Source organism: Dermacentor variabilis, unplaced genomic scaffold, assembly GCF_050947875.1.
Source record: "Dermacentor variabilis isolate Ectoservices unplaced genomic scaffold, ASM5094787v1 scaffold_17, whole genome shotgun sequence".
NCBI lineage: Eukaryota > Metazoa > Arthropoda > Arachnida > Ixodida > Ixodidae > Dermacentor > Dermacentor variabilis.
The window spans coordinates 3,852,360-3,868,829 of record NW_027460335.1 but is presented as its reverse complement, the minus strand read 5'-3'; the positions used below and the strand labels follow the sequence as shown (position 1 = coordinate 3,868,829).

Below are 16,470 nucleotides of genomic sequence, written 5' to 3'. Positions count from 1 at the left end.
GCGGGGTCTTGCCACCAGTGACCGGTATGCGTGCGTAGAGCTCCAGGGAAAAGAAACATTTTTTTTCGCGGCATTTGTGGCGTCCAGACTTCTGATTGTGACTATAAGTCCCGAGCCTCAACTTATGGTCTCCGTAGATGGTCTCCGTAGATACGTAAGGGACCACCATATTTGCAATAAAATGAGGGAATTTTCTTTGTGACTGCGCTGAAAAATTCGGCAGAGACCCTTAAGAGGAAGCTTTAGCTCGAGTGCTCCTATCTAAATACATGTAAAAGGAGAATTTGTTTTTCTCGGCAACCACTGCACCAAATTTGACGAGGTTTGTTGCATTTAAAAGACAAACTTAAAATCTAGTGACTGTTGGTTTCGAATTTTTGAGTTAGATTGTCAATTTTTTATAAAAAATTGGCGAAAATCGGAAGTTTTCAAAAAACGAAACTATCAAGTTTACAACTCTGTAACTTAACCACTAAAAATGATAATACAATTCTGTGAATTGCATCTAATAGTACATCTAAAGCGGACAAAATTGACATGTTACACATGAATATAAAAAAATTTAATCATAGGGAAATACAACTTTTGCAAAACCGTTGTAACCAACGTAACAAATTCACGTAAGATGTAAAATGACATATTGAATTTGTCCGCTTTGAATGATCTAATGAATGTCGTTTACAGAACCGCGATATCGGTTCTTGATGCAAAGCTATGAATTTGTAAACTTCGTGATTCTATTTTTTTCTAACGGTCAAATATTTGAAAATCGTTTTAAGAAAATTCAAGCCCTAAATCGAAATTCCGCTTCCAACAGTCACTAGAATTTAACTTTCTCTTTCAAATGCGACAAATTTCATCAAAATCGGTCCAGGGGTTATCTCATAAAAACGTTTTTGCGTTTTACATGTATTTGAATAGGCCGCGTCGGAGTTGGGCCCGAGCTAAAGCTTCCTCTTAAGGGTGATTGCGTACGGGAATGCGAAAGCGTTGTAGTTCTTTTGGTGAAACGTTTGCGATTGATGTTTGCGACATGCATTAAACTTGTCCAGATGGGTGGTGCAGAAGTTGACCAATCTGAATAAATGGCACACGCGGAGAAATCGGTCTCTCGCTCACCAAGTTCAGCGGAGTTGGACGCGGCGGTTTCGGAGGGTGCACGTACCCTTTGGTCGTGGAGAAATTTGCAATGAGGGACTAGGCCACACCTTCAGTCAGCCAGAACCGTGTAGCCGCCATGGCAATGGGGAAGCGGGCTCATCTTGCACCCCCGACGCACCAGTTTACAGGAGCCTACCTGAGAAATTCGACGTCAACCTTGACGTTTTTACAATATTTGCGACATTCGCCAGTTTTGGTACCATTGCTCGGTCACGCCACCGACGCCGCCACCGCCAGATTTTCGCGTAATGGGGCATATAATGCGTTGGCATTAATAAAGTTTCATGACGAGAGCTCTTCACCATGAAAATCTATCAATAGGTTAGGTTCCAAGCGACGCTTTTGGAGGAGTCATTGTTACAACATAGATGAACTTTTGCCTTTCATAGCGAACACACTGACATAAGAAAATACTAATTTCCCTACGTGACCCTAGATGAGGCTACCTTCCTTGCCGCCCTCTTCCTTTCTTTTTTTCATTTTGGTCTTAGGCACTCAGTTAGACGGCTGCAGTAGAATATCCAGTTGGGCAAGTTGGTATATCTTTACAGAAACGTGAACAGCGCAAACGACAAGCGGCAGTGAAAAGTCACGTCGGGGCTGACTCGCAAGAAATAGTGACCAATTAATGTTTACGAAGGACTGTCAACAGTAAATCTGCTAGCCAGGACCTGTTCTTCCACCGTTACTTCCAGTTTGCACTGTTGACTTTTCAGTTTGATTGTTATTCACACAGTTTCGTTTCACACGTTGTTTTTTTTTTTTCGTATAATATTGCTGCTGCGTCGTTGCCAAGACATGACGGCATGGGCTGTGGGCCTTGCCGTGAGGCAGCTTTTTTTTTTCCGCCGCCCACCTAGTAGAACAAGTAATCGTGTCTGTATCGTGCGTATAAGGTGGCAAATACAATGATTTCATTTGATTCTAACCGTCCCCGGAGGAAAAAAAAAACAAACTATTCCAGGCCGCGTACCTCGAGCAGTTGTTTGGAGCGTGCATGGAGGCTGCCATCAGGTCTGGCGGTGACTTTGCGCTGGGCGCAGTGGGCGAGGCGAGACTGCCATGGGAGCCCTGCAGGTGCTGACGCGAAGCGCCTTTGGTCGCGCTGCACGACGACGCGGCTGCGGCGGCCGCCTTCTGTGCCTGCTTGTAGCGGGACAAGCTGAAGAAGAGGCCCAGGATAGCCTTCAGGTTGCCTTCGCGGATCTCTGTTCAGGGAGAAAGAAGGCAAGACGAACGCAGGGGTTAGCCTGGTGACGCCTGCTCAAGAATGCGACGCAAAGGAACAGATGGGCGACAAGAACACGACAGAAAAGGTGGCGCAGTTGTAGGGGAAAGGTGAAGCATTGATAGCAACCGAAAAGTATTAGATGACTACAAGAAGTAGTGTCCGTAATTTCACGGGCAGTATAGATTGCAGCAAACAATCGCTTCTTGAATTACCAAAGAATGGTGCTACGCGCAGACAGGCAAACATGAGCACATCTCACTCGATGACCGCGAGCACTCTCCGTCACAAACAACGCTGGCGTGATGAAGAGATCCGGCCTCCGATGGCGATCGCTCCGGGCTTCCTCTCGCTTCACCGCGTTAACTTCACGTCCCGCGACCCTCAACACTAGGCACGGCGGAAGACAGCGCGCGTGAAGCCACCAGCCGTCTCGGCTCCCACTTTTGCACCGGCCGCAGATTGCCTCCGAGATAGGGCGCACGGGCCGCCTGTGCGCACTGCCGCACATGCAGCCATGCCCCGCCACAACGGCGCTAAATCGGCTGACTCGATAACAGCGCCGCCGTTCAGCATGAAGGCACCCTTTTACCAAGTGCTTGCCTGCCTTTTCGAATCGTAGGAGCCATAGGTATTGGTTCTCTCTGGCGCGACCACGTGCTGTTTTTGCCGTTTGCCGTTGCCGGACGCCTTTCTTCGGCCGTGCTTTTGGCCAGCTTTCCGTCCGCGTGTGTTAGTGCGTGTGTACGCCTGTGAGATGGTCGGTAGAGCTTAACTTTTGCTTTTTGTCTGCAACAGACCACTTCATGATAGGTCAGTGCTAGTTGAGAGAAACAGTTTCTCCGTTCGCATGTATTTACATAGAAGGCTCGCAAGAAACTTTCCGATTACCTACTTAATCTTTTAAAGTAATCGGGTGAATATAGTACTAAACGGAACAATTTCTTTTACAACATTCCGACTCACTTTTCTAGGGCCAACGTGGGCGGTTTCGGCAAGATCACCGCGGCTTTCGTGCACGTTCTAAGGTGCAAAGTGAGAACAAATATGGCGCCACCGGAGACGTGTCCCCATCCTGAAAGCTGGGCCTGGTATCGAGGTTTCCTAGTGCTAAGGGAGGAGGCGCACGCTCTACTCCCTTAGCGCCTGCTTTATCACGTGAGCTTCCACAAGGAGCAAACGGTGTACCGTGCGCCCGTCCGGAAGAGAATAAATTGAGTGATTATATTTACAGACTACATTGTATAAAATGTTATCGTTTCCGTCAGTATAAACGGAATTTCCTGTAGTCCTTGCAGATTTTACAAAGCAAATCTTGCAATAAAGCAGGGGTGCGTACGAGAGTAGAGTCCTGTCAGGCACAATATCACTGTTATTGTTTTTTTCATAAATCATGTAAGTCTATTACAAGTACAGTCATGAGCAAAAGTTTGGAGAACATGGCATCAGCAAAAGATTTAAATTTCTTCCAGCACAGCCGTGCAATGTGGCAATATACGAATGCATTGCATTGAAAGGCCATGCGCAAGTAGGTTGTAGCCCTTGTGTTTAGCTGGCGTGCCTGTAGACTGAAAAAAAAGATCGTGGCACGTGTAGTTTGCAAACTTTTTCCCACGAGTGTATGCTGTTAAAGCACGCTGCTTGTCCACATGTTTTACTATATTTGCATAGTAATGCCGACGGCTTCAATACTGGACTCATTATTCTGGCATGCCTACTGAACAACTTTCATAATTTCCTACTTACTCTTAGTACATTTACTCATGCATTTAATGCTATGAAACTCGGGCATCTACTCTATCCGTGCCGCTATGATGGCTATTACAGTGTTCCGCTCAACGTCTGGCTTCATCAACTATACGCTCGCGGACAGCACTAGATTATGTGCTCTTGTATTCCAACCGCACACACGAGTGATGCACGCAACAAGAGCGCAAAAAAAAAATATTACATTTTGATATGCACTTGAAAGACGTGCTATGCCAATGCCTTTCGCTGCAGAAAATACGTAGGCACGTAACCTGCCAATTCAGGTAAGAGCGCTCCAGTTTACTTGAAAAGAATCGCGTGCAATTAACACACTTGTGATCATTTCACCTAAACATAATCGCATCCTTCGGCATGGCTATCCTGATGTGGAACACTCACTGACCTTTCGAAGTGACGCCGTCGAATGTGACACCGATGGACCTCAGGTGCGTGAGGCAAGCGCTGATGTTGTTCACCTGCAACGGAAAATTTATATCATATAAACGTGTGTTCGTCACATCACATCACTCGGCGAACTAGTACATTAAGGAGAAGTAATCATGATAAGGCGTACTCATCGACATTGCAGACGATAGCGTGGCCTCAAAGTAGTTTATTCAGATCGCGCAGTGTAGTCGCAAGTATTCAAAAAAGTCAGCGCCTACAAACCTTTTAATTCAGCACGACACAATTGCCCTTGATTGCTAGCACGTTTCGTTATTTCGCCTTTGCAATTGCGTATGTCCCTTATACCAAGTTGAACTGACGGCATGTTACTTCAATCATTTGCAACCACATCACCCGGGTTCGACGGCCACCCCGGTGGTCGCACTTCGATGGGGCGAATTGCGAAAAAACAAGAACATTGTGCTGTATTAGTAAATTCATCCTCATCATCATCAGCCCAATTACGTTCGCTGCAGGAGAGAAGGCCTCTTCAAGCAACCTCCAATTACCGCTGTCTTGTGCAAGCTTGCGACGTGTTATGCCTGCGAACGCTTGGCATTTTCATACCACCAACTGTAAGTTCGGCCTTCGTATTATTGCGTGTTGTTCATACTCTTAAGGGAGATTAACCAAAAATAAAGCTTCGACAGAGTAGGTTATAAGTCTAAGCTGATTTAGTGTCCCTTTAAAAAACACCGGGCAGACGAAGTTATTTCAGAGCCCTCCATTACACGGCGTCACTCATAATGTTAATTACAGTTAATCGACCAGCCGCAAATATATCCAGCCTAGGAACAAGCAAATGGTTACTCGAGTGTCGGTCGAGAACTCTAACCACTATGCCACGGCCACTTTTGCGCTAGCTGGTCCATAATGTTTGCTTGCAGCGCCACTGTAAGACGATGGTCTATCGTCGAGCTCACTGCCAGACCGTATACATCATTAAGTACGATGAAGTGCCTTCGACCATTTAGTTTCCTACAAGAACGAATCGCTGCTCTGGCGCAATGATTACTCGGCTACCGTGGGAATTATGTGTAGTACCCGGATTTGACTAATTGTCGCGCTTGTAGGTTCAGACGCACTTACGTATTTGCGCTCCATTATTTCTAACTTTGCACCGGGTCATAGTTTTCTGAACTAAGCATCCGCAAGGCGAAAGTCTCCGCGCATATCCATAATCATTGCGAAATGTTGCATTTATGACGCCCTGTTTTGTTGAAGACTATAAAGGCGCAACGTCGAAATGCCATATGAAGCTAGAAGTACGGAGTTTAAAGATATCGTTGTACAGCCGATCATTTCGGTGAAACTTGCGGTTTGTAAATTATGACATTCTTTCTTTATTTCAGTCTCGCTATATTTAGTGAATTCTCCAATTAAATATATTTAAAAAATGTGCTTTACCTTGCCTTACTGCCTCTTTTAAGTTTCCTTTACCCCGTTCCCTGAACCACTGGCTTCGCTGCCGAACCGCCAAGGTGGTCAGGCGCCATGGGCATCGCCGATTGGTTTAGTAGTCTGCGACTCGCAGTCGCAAGGCTGGAAAATCGAGCAGCTTGCGATTGGCCTGTGACCGTCGCTTTTCGATCAATGCAACCATTTGCGACTGTCGCTTTGCGACCAGAACGGTTACACGACCTCTACGACTCGACAGTGTGAATGGGCCCGTATACTCAGTGGCGTAGCTAGGTCATCTGGCACCCGGGGCCCATAGGCTGTTAACTGTTCCGCTAGTAGTATACGGTATACTACTAGCGGAACAGTTAATTCTAGCAATTTCGGTAGAAAACTGCGCTTAAAACGCTGGTGAATGTGCACCGCGCGTGCCTTCAGCAAAACTGTAGGTAAGAAAAATCTGCAAGAAGAAATGTGGCAAAGAGTGGTAAGAGAAACAGCTACGGTATGGCAGAGGCGAACTCCGTAAAGGACACCTTGCGGAGCGCTTGCGAACCGGGCGTGTGTAGTATGTCGCGCATTCGAATAGATGGCGCTGAGCAGAGCGCAGCTCGGCGGATGCGCCCCTGAACACCTGGAAGACGCCTGCTTTCGTCGGATTACGCGGCAGCTTCTAGATTCACTGTCTAGCAGTTTCCAGAAGCACTAATGGTAGCACCGTATCGCGTAAAATAGGAGAGAGAGAGAGAGAGAGAGAGAGAGAGAGAGAGAGAAAATATAGCTTTTTTTTTGCAGGAGTATACGGGGTTACGTAACTCTAACAGCGTTGTTGCCCTGAATACGACGCAGAATTTTCTAAATGTATCCGGGTGTTAAGGGAGCTCATAACTGCTCTCCGAAGTAGGTCTGTATTTTCGCCCTTGTGAGCGTTTATGGATCATCATGGATCATCAACCCGCTACCATGAATCATCAACCCGCTCAACCGTTCATTTTATCTTTCGGGGTGGCTGTGAATGACTTAGCATCTTTGGAGGTTTGTCTTGTCGAGAGAAATAGTTGTGGAAGCTATCACAATCAGTACCAATATTTGATGAGGTGAACAAGAGTATGGAAACAATGGCGACCCAATGAATGCCCCCACGCGCCTTTTCCGATCCGCCCTTACGCTGCACGGCCCTTTGACGTACCGGATACCTCTAAGAGTCCCTTGGTCGCACGCACAGAGGGGAATCGCAGGAAAGAGTGAGGAACAGGAAACAGGGGTAGAGTTTGGCGAACAAAAGTGTCCGCTCTCTTCCAAGACGATACACTGAATGAACTCACGATGAATGCGGTGCCGGATATATATACATATATTGTGACGTTGCAGTTAACAGGACCTTTAATCACGCGTACAACATGCCACATCGAACGCAAAATAAAGAGGCTTAGAAGGGCTAGGAAAGCTCGCTCGTGCAGTAGTATTCGGTCACAAATCACAGTGATGTCAAGGACCCTGAAAAGTAAAGTGAGGGTGGCGAAAAAACACTTTCTGAGTCACTCTCTACACAGCTTTATTAAAAGGGGTCCACATAAGTTCTGGCGATACACAAGTGTAAAGCGTAATAACCAAGCAGCTGCGCCTACTTCAGGAGGAAACCAGAAAGCCAATCTATTTAACACCTACTTTCAGTCCATTTTCACTGCTGATAACGGCTTTTTACAAAGTTGCCCATATATATCAAATAGTGAAAGCAAGTCTTTACACAGCGCCTTCATATCGCAGACGGCCATGTTTTCACTTTTACTATACATTGACGAAAATAAGCCCTGGTCCAGATAACATTCCAAATGCCTGTTTAAAACGATGCGGTGAACCCGCTAGTAGATTGCATCCAGCATATATATTTAAAATCGCTCCACGTAGGTCGCCTTCCAGCTGAATGGAAAATTACTGAAGTCATTCCTGTGCACAAGACAGGTGATACTTCTTTCCCTCCTGACTACATACAGACCCATATCGCTTACTCGTAGCTCATGTAAAATGCTTGAACACATCATCCTAAAGTATCTAATAGAATATTTCGAATCTAACAATATACAGCATGGTTTTCGTTGTGGCGTACCCACTGTTACCTAATTAGTTGAAACACTAAGTGTCTTTGCCAAAGATATTAACAGCCAACTACAAGCTGACGCAATATTTATGGATTTTTCCAATGCTTTTGAGGGCGTTGCTCACCTTAAACTTATCTATAAACTAAAGACCATAGTAGGAGATTGTCCTCTCACGCGTTGGATTGCAGATGACCTTTCGGACCTTTACCTGTATGTAATACAGTATGATTACCAGGTATCAAATACCGTTCCCATTTTATCTGGCGTACCGCAGGGTTCTGTTCTGGCACCACTGCTGTTGTCGTTGTAGATAAATGATATAACTAACCACATTGATGTAAATACTAGACTGTTTGCCGATGACTGTGTGTTATACCACACGATTAAAACCCGCGATGACCAAATAAAACCTAACAAATCCCTGAACGTAGTAGCCTAGTGGCGCACAGATTGGCAAATGGTATTAAACACGGAAAAAGCAGTTTATATAACCATTAAAAACAATAAATCAACCCTTTTCTATGCCTACACCATTAATGGCCCCATACTACAGAATGCTTCACAGTATAAATGCCTGGGGGTATTGATAAGCCGTGACCTCAGCTGGTTCACGCATGTTGAACAAATATCCAAAATGGCATTACATAAATTGCTCTTTCTTAAACCACTTACGGGTTCTACATTTGAAACACGACTTCTCGCTTACATCAGTTTTATCCGACCAATATTGGAATATTCCAGCGTTGCCTGGTTTCCGTACACTAAGCACAACATTCTCACACTTGAAAGGGTACAAAGGAAAGTCGTGCGATTTATTTTCAATCGTTACAGACGAACGGATTCCCCAACCGAAATCCTGCAACTCGCTGGCCTCCCAACAGTGCACAGGTTAAACTTCTTGTATTCTTTGTTCTACCATAGTTTCAAGCTAAATCCGAAGCCATTCATTACATGCAACACTTCCAGGCAAACACGCAATAAACGTAAATTTACCCTAGAGGAATCTAATTGTACTGATAACGTGCTTCGTTTCTCTTTCTTTCCGCAAGCCGTTAGAGACTGGAATTCCTTGGATGAATTAAGTGTTGATCAGCCAACGCTAGAATTGTTTAAAAAATTCGTGGAAGACGTCGTTTGTCACAGGTGCTTATCATGTTGCTGACTGGCTTTTTTCTCTCGTCTGTTGCATTGCTTACGTGTGGAAACTTATCGATGTGCATTTTGTTTATGTATTCACTCCCACCTCTGTAACAATCCCTGCGATGGATTGACAGTATTTAAACATAAAATAAAAAATAAATAAATCAAGTACACCCCGAAGACGTGGCGGACCTATCACACTACAGGCACAGATCTTTTCTCACCTCAGCTCTGTAATTTTTGCATAGGTTTTGCTATTCATCAAGTGAGTTATTTATATCCTTGGAAGACGGCCGCATCTTTAAGGCGGAACTGTCCCTATGGGAAGAGTACGGCTGCTCCGGCGCCGGCATCTTTAAAGGGACAGCGCCATCCGAAGGAAGCCAGCGTGGCGGAGGCGGCCATGGCCTTGCAAGGTGTGGAGCTGCCAGACATCAGGGACGATAAGCAGTCCAGTGCGTCATCATCGATCAGTGGGGGCGACACAACTATCGTCGACCCTGACGAGGAAGTGGCTGATATGGCGGAAGTGGACAGCGACGGCTTCAAGGTGGTGAGTCATCGGAAGCAACGAACGGTCGGAATCCCAGTGATAGTTTTGCCAACAGAGAAAAGTGTTGATTTGAGAGAGCGGAACCCTATCAGGCTCTTCGAAGCCATTAAAGTACTGCTGGGATCTGCCCCGATTCGCAGCCGCTTCACATCGCAAGGCGCTCTATATTTAGATATCGCAACGGAAGAGCAAGTGGACATTCTTCTCCGGTGCTCTCAGATTGGTGACATAAGAGTTAAAGCCCGGCTGCCCCACTCCTACATGACTAACACATGTGTTATTAGGGGAGTACCAGTGTGGTATTCGGAAAGCGACCTTCTTGACTACTTGAAACCGCAAGGTGTTCTGCGCGTGAAACGTCTCATGCGCCGGGTGGAGTCTCAAGAAAAAGAATGGGCAGCGAAACCTACTAACTCTGTTGTGATAACGTTTGCTCCTAACACCGAGCTCCCCGCAAAAATTGACCTCGGTTTTACCAAGCATGCAGTCAAAGAATTCGTTGAACCTCCTCCCCGATGCTTTAGGTGCCAACGCTTTGGGCATGTAGCTAAAGTCTGCATCAAGGATCAACGTTGCAAACGATGCGGTGGCGCCCACGATTACAAAGCCTGCAAGGCAGATTTTGCTTGCGCTAATTGTGGTGGTGACCATCCAGCGAGTTTCGGTGGCTGCCCCTTCCGTGTAAGCGCCTTACACCGCCGAGTGTCCTTCATTAGTGGTCCCAAACCACAACCTACTGAGAAGCGGATAACTGGAAGGGACGAGTTCCCGGCGTTAGATTCTGAAGTTGAGTTCCCTGCGTTAGAGTCGAAAGTTCGTAGCGTGGTAACCAGCAACGTCAGTGAGCGACCTGAGCCTAGCAAGACGGCAAAGTCCTCTGTGGGTGAGTCGGTCGTTCGATCTGCTGCAGCAAAAAGTGTCCAAGTTTCTCAGCGACAAGACTCGACAGCCAGACAGCCAGATAAGTTTGACAGCCAGACTCGACAACATGGAGGACATTCCCTCGCCTCAAAAGAGATGAAGAAACCAGCTGCAGTGGCCACGAGTTGGTCTCAGTCCGCAATCTTTGTTGAAGTTGTGAGGCAGTGTGTACAGCAAAATAAGGAGCTCAAAAATCAGGCCCTGTCCGACCTTCTGCGAGTTTTGTTTGAAGTCCTGCGTTCATATGTTCAAGCGATGCAGACTGGAACCCTGAAGAACTTTCTTCAGCTCGTTCTTTCCTTTGAGCCCATGATTACCACCTTCGCAGCGACCTTTACCCTATAATATGGCTAGTCTTCTTCAACCTCGTGCAACAAAAAATCACCGAAAAGTGCCGTTTATTATGCAGTGGAACTGCGCTGGGATTATAAGTCGATTAGCAGAACTTAAATTATTTCTGAAAGATACGTGTGTTCTAGTATTAGCCCTCTCGGAGGCTGGCCTACCAAGCGGGAGATCGTTGACTGGATATGTCGCCCATAAGAAGTGCAGCATAAAGTGATTTCCCGCGGGAAGTGCCCCCCTTTACATACGAAGAGAGATTCCTCATGTGGCTTTGAACGCCACCGATCTTTGCACCGATAGTATTGAGGTAGCGGCTGTGAGGATACGGCTCGGCTTCCGAACTCTTTCTGTTGCCTCCGTATAAGTGTCTCCGCGGAAGAAGGTAGCGATGGACTTGTTTCTCCAGCAGCTTTGTGACCGTTGCCCAGCGCCCCGAATTATCTGCGGGGACTTCAACGCCCATCACTCTGTCTGGGGTGACAGGAACACAGATTCCCGCGGACGCAAACTTGTAGAAGTTATCGACAGTTTGGACCTGTGCGTGGCCAATGACGGAAGTCCGACTTTCTTCCGGCCTCCAGCCTCAGCCACATCCATAGACCTAACCTTGCATTGATCTGACGTCCGCGTGAAGTGGTCAACTGCACCTGACCGCATGGGAAGTGATCACTATCCAATTTTAGTGTTTACTGCCGACTTCCATATGCGCGGCTCTAAAATTAGCCATGTCGTTAATTGGGACAAATACAGGGAGCAACTTGCATGTGTTTCTGGTGATGTCATAGACAAAATGATTTCTGGTAAGATGGCTGCTACCACAGCGGTCAAGTTGCCTAATCATTTTCCGACTCCGGATTTAAAACTCAGGAACCTTAGCGCAGTGCGCAGAAGGGCGGAGCGACAACTGATGCGGAAGAAGGACGACACATCCTTGAAGACGACCTTCAATAGGCTTAACTCTGCCATTCGACGCCATACGAACAAGCTCTGTAGGTCGCAGTGGGCGTCCTTCTGCGCTAGCTTGACGGTTTTCTCACCGATGACGAGAATTTGGCGAGTCATTGGCAGTCTTGCTGGAGATTCTCGTCCTAGTAAACCTTTCGAAGCGCTTGCACTGCGCAAGCAGAAACCTCTCGTGTGCTTGGCAGAGGAATTTGCAGATGCATTTGTAAGTGTAAGTTCAGGAATTCATCCCTGCGCTCTGCCTGCAACATCTACGTCTGTGATGGACGCCTCGTTTACACTTCGAGAGCTACAGACAGCACTCAGCAGCCAGCGGCGTCGATGTGCACCAGGTCCTGACGGCATCACCAACCAGATGATGCAGAACCTACCTCTGGAACACCGGAAGATGCTACTAAGCTATCTCAATCGAGTGTGGGAGACTGGCGACGTTCCTCCTTCATGGAAGGTGGCTCACTTTGTCCCAGTGCTGAAGCCCGGCAAAGAAATGACAGACTTGGCCTCGTATCGTCCTGTATCACTGACGTCGTGCGCGGCTAAGCTCATGGAGAAGCTGGCAAGTAAGCGTTTATCTTGGTGGCTCGAAGATAGAAGGGCTCTGCCAACATGCATGACTGGATTCCGAACAGGTTTAAGCGCGCAAGATAGCGTCTTGGACTTGATAAGCCATATTGAACATCATAGAGCTTTCGGCCTTTCAACACTAGTTATTTTCCTAGACGTATCAAAGGCTTATGATAACGTCCTTCAGAGCTCCATACTAAACAGTTTGCAGGCCATGGGCGTACAGGGCTATCTTCTGCGATTCATTCACTCATTTATCAGTCATCGGAAAATTCAAGTGCGATTAGGAAGCACCACAAGCACCGAAAGGGCGGTATCGCGAGGTGTACCTCAGGGAAGTGTTCTTTCCCCAACGCTCTTTAACGTTGCAATGGCTGGTCTTCCCGCTGAAGTGCAAAAACATTGCAGGCATATCCATATGTCGATATACGCGGACGACATTTGTCTTTGGTTGACCGGATATCAACACAAGCGTTTAGCTCTGATAGCTCGACAGGCATTACTTTCAGTTCAAAATTACCTTCAAGGTGTTGGGTTGACTCTGTCGGTAGAAAAATCTGGCTTCATCATGTTTCCAGATGAGGAAGAAGGTATGCGCGGCTGAAGATAGACCTTAATCAATCTTGTCTTCGACAATTGAAACACAAGCGCTTTTTGGGCGTCATTATTGACTACCGCCTACAGTGGCGACGAGCTGTGGACTCGGTTGTGACATCGATATCTTCGCGTCTCAATGTGATCCGTAGAGTTGCAAGTGAGCAATCGGGAAATCACCCTTCTTCAATGATCAGGTTGCACGATCCACTAGTGACGAGTCGAATAATGTATCAGCTCCCTTTAATTTCCCCATCGATATCACAGCTGGAACGACTTGAGGTTCTGCACAGAAAGGGCCTAAGAAGGCCTCTTGGCGTTCCGCAGACTGCTCCTAACAATGCAGTACTTTATGAATCTCTATCGAGACCTCTTACCTTAGTCGCTTCACAAAGGTTATTCATGCAAATTGGCCCCTCAAACAGACGGCAGCCGGCCGAGCCCTTCTACAGCGCCTTCGAAAGAGATCCGAGTCCCGAGCGTACTTGGCGCTTAATACTCTTGGTTATCTGGGTCTTGACGCTAGAGGTCGAACTAAGAAGTTGAAACCACCTTGGTCTTTTGCGAGCCTCGATTGTTCGTTGGTAGTTCCTCACGTTCGTGCTAAGCGGAGTTCTCCTTTGGCGGCAACGCGTTCGCTCGTACTGGAACATCTTGAAACTGAATATGCACGTCATCTTCAAATTTTTACTGATGGCTCTGTGGACAAGGTCAGAGGATCTAGTGCAGCTGCTTTTCACATTCCCTCTTTGAAGGAATGATTGGTCCGTTCGCTTCACTGCAGTCGTGTCCTCCACAACGGCAGAAAGCGTTGCCATTGAGGCAGCTCTCAAAAAGCTACGGTTTTGTACGCCTCAACCTGTTGTTATTCTTACAGATTCGAAATCCGCCCTTCAAAGGTTAGAGCACGCGTTCCCCACTGATGCCTTATCTCTAAACTCCCTACATTGAGGTGCAAAATCTCCGTGTCAAAGGCTTCTCTATGCGATTCCAATGGGTGCCATCACACATAGGTATCATAGGGAACGAGATGGCGGACAGCCTCGCCCATAGAGCGCTGTCTGGGAATCCTTTGAGAAAAGTGCCTCAAGAAGACAAGAGACTCTTCAGAGAAGCGGTGTCGTGCCACTTCAGTTCTTTGTGGAGCTCACCTCACAAGCCATGTGTGATCAAGGGTCTCAAAAGAAACCAAGCCACCTTACTGCTCCGCATTCGCACGGGCTCTGCTCGTACCCCTGCGTGGAAGTATAAGACTGGCCTGGCGTTATCACCATTATGTTCAACGTGTGGTGTGTACGGTGACATAGAACATTACCTAATGTGCTGTATTGTGTATAACGCGGAAAGGAGGGTGTTATTCGGGTCCCTCAAGAACACAGGACTTCCTCACAGTTCTGTTCAGGACATTGTTTTCCCGCGCGGGAACCGATTGTGTAGGAAGGAGGTCTCTCGCCTTCTGTTAAATTACCTACAGGACACGGATTTGGCTTCCACATGGTGAACTGAGGAGTGACCATTTGTAATTGGGAGGTCTGTGTCTGATTATGTGATTTATTTATTTTAAGTGTCGCTACGGTGGAGCAATTGCCGGCAGCAACTGCAAGGCTAATCCCACCAGTAGCCTACAACAACTCAACTCAACTCAACTCCTCACAAGCGATGAAGACGAAGAACCCGAGGTGATGATAATCGTGTGCAAACAATGAAGAAGTGCATAGGAAATGCCCACACTTCCCGCGCGTGCGGGCGGCCAGCCTGGCCGCAACATAAAGGGACGGCGAACGCTTCCTGAAAGTCTTCATACGACATACGTGGACAATCTCGGCAACACGACAGCTGCGGTCAGTTGGGACAACAACAGGTCGAAAGCGATAATTAGCGGGAGACGTCTGTTCCAAAACTGTGTTTGGGCCTATCAACCGAAAATGAAACTTGTCGCGCAAGCCAACATTGCTAACTGGTGTCCGGAGGAGCACTTCGTCGCCAGGACGGAAGAACACTACGCGATGAGATGCGTCATCGGGGTTCTTGCGATCATCTTGCCTAGCTCCAGTGTTGATGCGCGCGAGCTGGCGGCAATGGAGGAGGAGGGTTATACATTGTCCCCAAGAGGATGCAGCTGGAGTGCAGGGGCGGAGAAGAAGGAGACGTCAAGAGAAAAAGAAGGCGAACGGCCACATACAATGTAGAATGACGAGTAGCCAGTTGTGCGTTGTACGGCAGTATTATACGCGAAAGTCACGAATGGCGAAATTGCGCCCAAGTTTGAGTGGTCCGGTTGAAGGTACATAGCGATCATGTGGGAGAGCGTGCGAGGAAAGCGCTCAGCAAGGCCGTTGGAAATGCCCACAATATATATTCACTTTTCTTTCTTGTTTCTGTTTACAGCCACTGCTGTTATGGCTCGCTCCTCTGGTTAGATTTGATGTCCGCGAGGGTGGCCAGTTACTGTCGGAGGAATCATAAAGTGCTTTGATAGAAGTTTATACAGAAGCAAACATTATGATGCCCACGAGGGTGCGAGCTCCGGGCCGACACATTTTCTGTCGAAGATTACACTTCCCAGCCCCTCCGCTGATGCTACAACAGAGGAGAATGCCGCACCGGAAGAGCCCGTTCACGCCGCCAGCTTCTGACGTTGAAGCGCTATGATAAGCTCACGACACACTCTATAGCTTGTGCATGCACCAGCACCGATACGAAACAAGGAAAGAGAACTAAACGAAGCAGCGGTTGGAAGCGAAAGGCACGACAAGAAAGAGGCAAACGAAAAAGGGCGTCCCACCACACTCCACCAGCCCAGCGGAGCCCACTTTCAGAAACAAAACAACTGGAACTAGAGCGAGCAGATTGTAAATTAACCTTCTTTGACCAGAGTTCCCTATGATGGTGATAACGATGACAGTGATCCTTCAAAGCCTGGCACGCACCCACGATATGTGATGGGCCAACAATCGGGTTGAAGTACGCGCGGATAAGGATTGCAGGAAACAATGAAGAGCTAGAAAAGGTGGAACTTAGCGTTAAATTTCGTAAACTTCCTCGAAGAAACATGATTCGTGCGCATGTGCGAAATATTTATTGTGACCTATACCTGACGAAAACGTGAAAGAGTTAGTGCTGCCCATAACACTGGGGCCGGAACTGCCGCAGTGCTTCGAAATATGGGGGCAACTTCATCTTTTCTTTATTTACAGCAGCTAAAAAATCCCTCAAAGGTTTAATCACTCCCCTTTAACTCGGATTGCACTATTGATTATCTTGCTAACGAAATTTCAGCTAACTACTGTGGTCCTGAATGACTTAAG

General features: G+C 47.2%; 1 protein-coding gene across 1 annotated transcript in view; it reads right to left on the bottom strand.

The window, feature by feature from the left end:
• LOC142568175 (uncharacterized) overlaps nt 1-16,470 on the bottom strand; it is a 337,975-nt gene that overhangs the window by 17,873 nt on the left and 303,632 nt on the right. Inside the window, exons 4-5 of the mRNA XM_075678235.1 lie at nt 4,542-4,614; nt 2,135-2,369 (exon numbers count right to left, since the gene is read on the bottom strand). Of these exons, the coding sequence (XP_075534350.1) occupies nt 2,135-2,369; nt 4,542-4,614 (308 nt within the window). The remainder of the gene's footprint in view (nt 1-2,134; nt 2,370-4,541; nt 4,615-16,470) is intronic.